Here is a 6609-nt window from a genome sequence, read left to right as displayed (position 1 = left end):
GCGGTGACGGGGCGCTTAGTAGAAAAGCCTTTCCCCAAAGTCATGCGGTCCACCACTACTAAAGTAGAAGAAGAGAACTCGAGGTACTCGGAGAAAGAAATTGCTGTCAAATAAAGGGTGAGGGCGTTAAGGAAAGTTAAGAATAAAAGAAGGTAAAAAGCTCTACATACCTTCCAAATGATGACTGAAGTGAGGATAGTAGTTGGGATCTGGCCAATGCTTGGATATCCCACCAGCGTACAGCACGCTGTTGCTATACGCACGTAAGGGAAGCATGCGACCTACACATTTATCCAACATTGACCTTTCACTTGAACTTAAAGGTGGCGCCATATTTAAGCTACCTTCAAAATCATATTGCCAAGCACTCACATTTAAGAACTCTAACAGAATGAAGGTATCATCCACGAAGAAGTAACGCTCTTTCCAGTCGAGCGGATTCTCCTCTGATGGCTTGCCGGTAAAGCGAACATTGTCACGGAAAGAGAACCAACCTGTATCAAGCCGTTCACAAGAAAATATGTTCTTGACAAATTCACCGTAGGAATAAAGTCGTGCGCCCTGCACCACATCTGAAAAACAACAAGGCGGTAGGCGCTGTCAGGATCCAGCTGACCCATGCCAATATTAAAATGTGAAATCACGCGCAAGATGAAATTCATAGGCAAAATGCGCATATTTCCACGCTCGAACACTACACTATAAATGGCTACTTTTTCGCTAGGTGCACAGTTGGCCCGGTCTAAACATCCAGGAACGGCGGGCGAAAGGGATCTCATGGGAGGATAGCGCTTTGAGATATGCGCTACGTATTCGGCAGAGATGGATGAAGGAATGGAGCCAACGTTGGAAAAGTTAGCGCGATAGGCCATCTCGGAGAGAGAAGAGAGAAAAGTGAAAAATGAATGAAGAAAGTTCTATTTATAGAAGGGGAAGAGACAGCCATAATGAATCTTGACCGTACACGTGTCAGAAGACAACTCAATAAGAGAATTTCATGCAACGTAACAGGTAACGTGACGGCTGTCACGTCACACCTGTCGTGGAATTAATAGCAGTTGAGTTCGACACCAGGCGCAATACTTGCGCATAGTATCGAACTGGGAGGACTTAATGATACGCATACCCGATTGACTCGTGTTACGCATCACACTTGCACCATGTGCATATCCTGCATATCCTCCACACTATAGCACTTCTGGCGCAAGTAAATGTGCGCTAGAGGGCGCCATTTTGACGATGGTGCGCTGCATAAGGGTGACGTCTCCTGTACTTGCCACGATCTCTGTGCAAGAGCCGACAGCCAGTGAAAAAGGTGATAGTACTGTTCCCTGGTCCCCTCCACTAAATAACCGGGTAGTGCAGACTAGAAAGCAACATGGAACACGTGGCTCCAATGAATGGACAGCATTGTAGCGATAAATAACAGACTCTAATCACAAGGCAAGGGGTTGGTCTATTTTGGGAAGTCACACACATAATATTTTTAGTATCTACGTACGGACCAGTCGCGCTATTTGCATAGCGCCTCCCTTACCCGCGCTACCGGACTTATAACTGCGCTACCGGACTCACAGCACTACACTAGACATCTTTGATATACACGTAGCGTTCCTTGAACACAAACCCTATTCCCGACGCGAGCCATCGATGACCGGACTATCCATCGATGGTGGGTCTACGTTTAACCACCCTTGTTGAGATCCTCATCTCGCAAGGGGTTATTCACGGTACTCCGGACCGGAGAGTTAAACTCAATTGACCCTTAAATCCCCTCTTCGTGATGTCAAGCATGGACTAAACCCGACCCGAATATTCTATGCTTGATCATTTGGCGCCATCCGTAGGACATACAAGTTAAAAGGTTTTGATTTAATCTTTTTTCTATATGTCCACTTCTCATTTATTTTTTCTATACAGGCACTTGTACCGAAAAAAATAGGTGCGTTCAATGGCCAACTGCCTACCCCAGCAAGGAACGAAACGCAAAGCTAGCACTGACGAGAGCTTGAGGATGACGGAGATATCATTCCCCGCCATTCAGACGTTTAACACTCCCTGCGCACCAATTGTAGTGCAGGGATATCTGCCAGAGTCAGGACATGGTGTTAAGCGCCTTCACACAGACAACGGCAGTAGCGTCGACATCATGTACGAGCATTGCTTCTGACAGCTACCCACAACAGTGAGGCGAACCATCAAACCGCCGACTACGGCTTTATTCGGATTTTCCAGAGAATCAGCGTGGCCAATCGGAATTTTAGATTTGAAGCTGGAGCTGAGAGACAACAGAGATAAATCAAAGAAGCGCACCGAAAGTATAGAATTTTGCGTTGTGCGCTTGTACTCTAGATATAACGCCATACTAGGGAGGACTTCCATTCAGAAATTTGGCGCTATACCGTCCACCATTCATGGGATGGTTCGATTCCTGACGGATCAAGGAGTTACCACCCTCGAGTCAATGCCGTTGGACGCCTTATGCACATCTGTTACTGATAAGGGTAGCGCTACTCCAGAAGAAAAGGGCGCAAATGAGTGGTGGGTTATAGTCAATCCCGAGTATCCGGAACAGAAGGTAAAAATAGGGGGAGCCTTACATACGAGACTAAGGAAAAGCTGAGGAACATCCTCATCGCTAACTCTGATGTGTTTTGTTGGCGCGATGCTGACATGACTGGAGTACCACGAGAGATAACGCATCATCACCTCCGCGCCAGCATTAATTTGACCTCAATTAAGCAAAAGAAGCAGCCAATGGCCCCAGAGAGAAGTGAGCGGTTGCGCAGAGAAGTGGATAAGTTGGTCAAGGCCAACATACTGCGCAAAGTGAATTACCAGACATGGCTGGCCAACCCTATGCTGGTGGCCAAGTCGGATGGAACGTGGCGGCTCTGTATTGATTTTAAAGACATTAACAAAGCTTTCCCCAAAGACAACTATCCTTTGCCAGAAATAGACTGGAAAGTAGAGTCGCTTGCTGGTTTTAGGTTCAAGTGCTTCCTGGATGCCTACAAAGGATATCACCAAATACAAATGGCGGAAGAGGATGAAGAGAAAACCGCGTTCCACATGGACCAAGGGATATACTGTTACACTAAGATTCCCTTTGGACTAAAGAATGCGGGCGCTACTTATTAACGCACTATCGATACAGCATTCGCTAAGCAGATAGGGCGCAACCTTGAGGCATATGTTGACGACCTCGTCATTAAGAGCAATACCGAGGAACAATTGTTGGCCGATATACTCGAAACGTTTAACACGCTCCGAAGCATCAACATGAAACTCAAGCCGGTCAAGTGCAGCTTTGGAGAAGAGGAAGGGAATTTTTTGGGACACATTGTGACTCCGCGTGGAATCAAGGCTAACCCAAAGAAGATAGAAGCAATTGAAAAAATTCCCTCCCCTAAAACAAAAAATCAAGTTCAAAGCCTCAATGGGAAGTTAGCCGCATTGACGCGATTCTTGTCCAAGGCCGCTGAAAGATCACTCCCGTTCTTGCGCACCCTGAAGGACTTCGCTAAGAAGTCAGATTTTAAGTGGACCGACGAGGCAGAAAAGGTGTTCTAGGAGATGAAGGCACTCCTCAAAGACCTCCCAACGTTAACAGCGCCGATTGCGGGCGAAAACCTGATACTTTACCTCTCGGTATCTAGGGAGACTGTTAGCTCCGTTTTAGTTGCTGAATGAGGGGACGCCCAAATGCCAATCTACTTCGTCAGTAAAGCGCTATCAGGAAGCGAGCTGAATTATTGCCCCATAGAAAAACTTGTGTACGCGCTCATCGTTACCGCCCGAAGTCTGCGCAGATACTTTCAAGCACATCCGATAACGGTGCTCACTGATCAACCTATTCGACAGCTACTCTATAAGACCGAGATATCGAGTAGGCTAACCAAATGGGCAATAGAGTTGGGCGAACATGAAATCTCATACTGCGCTAGAAGCGCTATTAAGGGGCAGGTGATTGTCGATTATTTGGCCGAAACGGCCGGTGATATGCCAGCGATAGATAACCCTAAACAGCTTCCCGCGCCCCCATTCAAACTGTGGGAGCTCTATACCAACGGCGCGGCAAGCTCTGAGGGCGCTGGCACAGGATTAATCCTTAAAGGTCCACATCAGTAAGAGCATACATACGCGTTACGATTTAACTTTAAGGTGACAAACAACGAGGCAGAGTATGAGGCATTGTTAGTAGGAATGCGCATAGCTCGAGAGCTAGGAATAAAGAAGCTGTAAGCTCACGTGGATTCGCAGCTAGTCGCCAATCAGATAAACGGCACCTTTGACGCCAACGACAAATCCATGCAATCATACCTGGCTCTGGTTCATTCTCTGGCTGACGCGTTCGTCGACTTCAGGATCAGCCAAATTCCCAGGAGCCAGAACAACCAGGCGGATGTGCTCAGTAAACTGGCGGCCCTTACCTTTGATCACCTGGAAAAGAAAATATTAGTAGAACAAGTTTTCACGAAGTCCACAGAACCAAAAACCACGATCGCATATGTTGAAGAAGAAGAAGCGACTTGGATGACTGATATCATAGAATTCCTGCGAACTGGATCTTTACCCGAAGGAGAGAAGGAAGCAATGAAGATCAAGGTGAAGGCACCAAACTACGAGTTGCGAGGAGAAATTTTATATCGAAAGTCTTATTTAGGCGCGTCCCTGCGCTGCGTAGGACCTAAAGAGGCTGCTATGATTATTGATGAGGTTCACAAAGGATCATGCGGGCTGCATTCTAGGTGGAGAACAGTCACCGAGAGAATTAAGCGACTAGGATATTATTGGCCTAGAATGTACGCTGACACAGCTGAAAGGATTAGAGTTTGCCAGGAGTGTCAGTTACACTCACCCGTCAGCAGAGCGCCTTAACATCCCATGATACCTATCGTATCACCGTAGCCATTTTGCAAGTAGGCTATCGACATAGTGGGACCTTTCCCAAAGGGCGTGGGAAACGCTGAATACCTGGTGGTAGCTATCGACTTCTTCACCAAGTAGGTGGAAGCAAAGCCATTGTGCACTATTACCAGTAAGCAAGTTAGAGATTACTTCTGGGAAAGCATTGTGTGCAGGTTCGGTGTACCTAATGAGATTGTTAGTGATAATGGTACGCAATTTGAAGGTAATCCCTTCCGCAGCTGGTGTCAAGATCTGAATATCAAACAACGCTTCACCTCCATCGTGCACCCTAAGGCCAATGGTCAATGCGAGGTCACCAACAGAGACATTGTGCATGACATCAAAGCAAGGTTGGGGATGAAGTGCAGCGGATGGGTAGGTTAAAGTTAAACATCATAACAATTCCTTTGAAAAATTGCCTGTGCGGGAGCAAGATGTAAATGAACTACCATGTGAACATGAAGTTTTCTTGCTTCAAGGAGCTTTGGACTTAGCTACCTATATGTTCAGTGAAGGATTAGGACATGGTTATAATAGTGTCAATTTTGTATTGGAGATAACTAAAAAACCTGAACTATATATTATTTTTTCGTTTTCAAATGGGTTGAAGTGTTCAATTCTTATGACCACCTCGATTCTCGAATTCTTGTGAATAATATAGTATGTGGAAATTCAATTCTTATGAGCATTTCCATTTACACATTAGTTTGTTTTGTTTGTTCAATTTCTTTAGTAAATCAAGGATCACACTAAAAAGGGGAAAGTTGTTGGTGATTTTTGTGTTATCAACATGAAAGATTTAATTGGGATTTACTTGAAAGAAAAGGGCTATTGAATTATACTCAATGACTAGTATAGAGAGTGTGGAGTGTACGCTCATTGGTGTTAATTCGATAATGTCTTAGAAATTGCATCTTTTGATGAAAAGGTTACTATAAATTGTTATATCATTTCATGAATATTGGTGACATTTTCCAGAAGATATGAATGAAGAGTTGCACATTTTCATTGAATAGTTACATTATTTCATTGAAATGTTGTGTCCATTCAACGTACCCTTTCACTTCCATGAGACTTTGCTTTCATGATGAACAAATAGAAATAACATAGTTAGGATTACATCGTACCTTTTCACATCCTATATATATATATATATATATATATATATATATATATATATATATATATATATATATATATATATATATATATACTAGGTTTATGAGCCCGGGCGTTGGACGAGTGTGTAAAAAACCATGCAAAAAATTTAATTTGCAGTTCATTTTGGTATGTAAATAGTGATACTAAAAAAGTACGAAAAATATAAGAATTACCAAATGAAAACTCAAAAAGTATATCTGAAATTAAATATACATCTGCAAGAACTTCAAAATCTACCCTAAAAACTTGAGAGATAGTGAAAGTTGTTTGGCGATTTACTATCTATTTCGATCAAATACGTAGATAATAATTGTAAATGATTTGAGATAATTAAATTGATAATTGTAATTAAAATGAAATTAATTGTACTAATTAAATGTCAGCATGGATGAATAAATCTGCCACAACAGTAGCGGAAGTTATAAAGTTACGTTATTGCAAATTTAAATATGAGCTTTAAGCCCGTACGTTGCACGACTGTTAATGAACGAAAAAATAAATGTGTAATAGTATGGAGTGAATATATGTATGTATATA

At 43.3% G+C, this 6609-nt stretch overlaps 1 protein-coding gene across 1 annotated transcript; it reads left to right on the top strand.

Moving 5' to 3' along the window:
• The first annotated feature begins 4311 nt into the window (after positions 1–4311).
• Positions 4312–4881, top strand: LOC139874822 (uncharacterized). Its single transcript, XM_071862216.1, has one exon. It carries the CDS (start codon positions 4312–4314, stop codon positions 4879–4881), a length of 570 nt encoding a protein of 189 aa, XP_071718317.1.
• The last annotated feature ends 1728 nt before the right edge of the window (positions 4882–6609 follow it).

The sequence above is a fragment of the Rutidosis leptorrhynchoides genome, chromosome 11 (genome assembly GCF_046630445.1).
Source record: "Rutidosis leptorrhynchoides isolate AG116_Rl617_1_P2 chromosome 11, CSIRO_AGI_Rlap_v1, whole genome shotgun sequence".
Taxonomy (NCBI): Eukaryota; Viridiplantae; Streptophyta; class Magnoliopsida; order Asterales; family Asteraceae; genus Rutidosis; species Rutidosis leptorrhynchoides.
The sequence above is the reverse complement of the archived record's forward strand: the minus strand, read 5'-3'. Positions and strand labels throughout refer to the sequence as shown.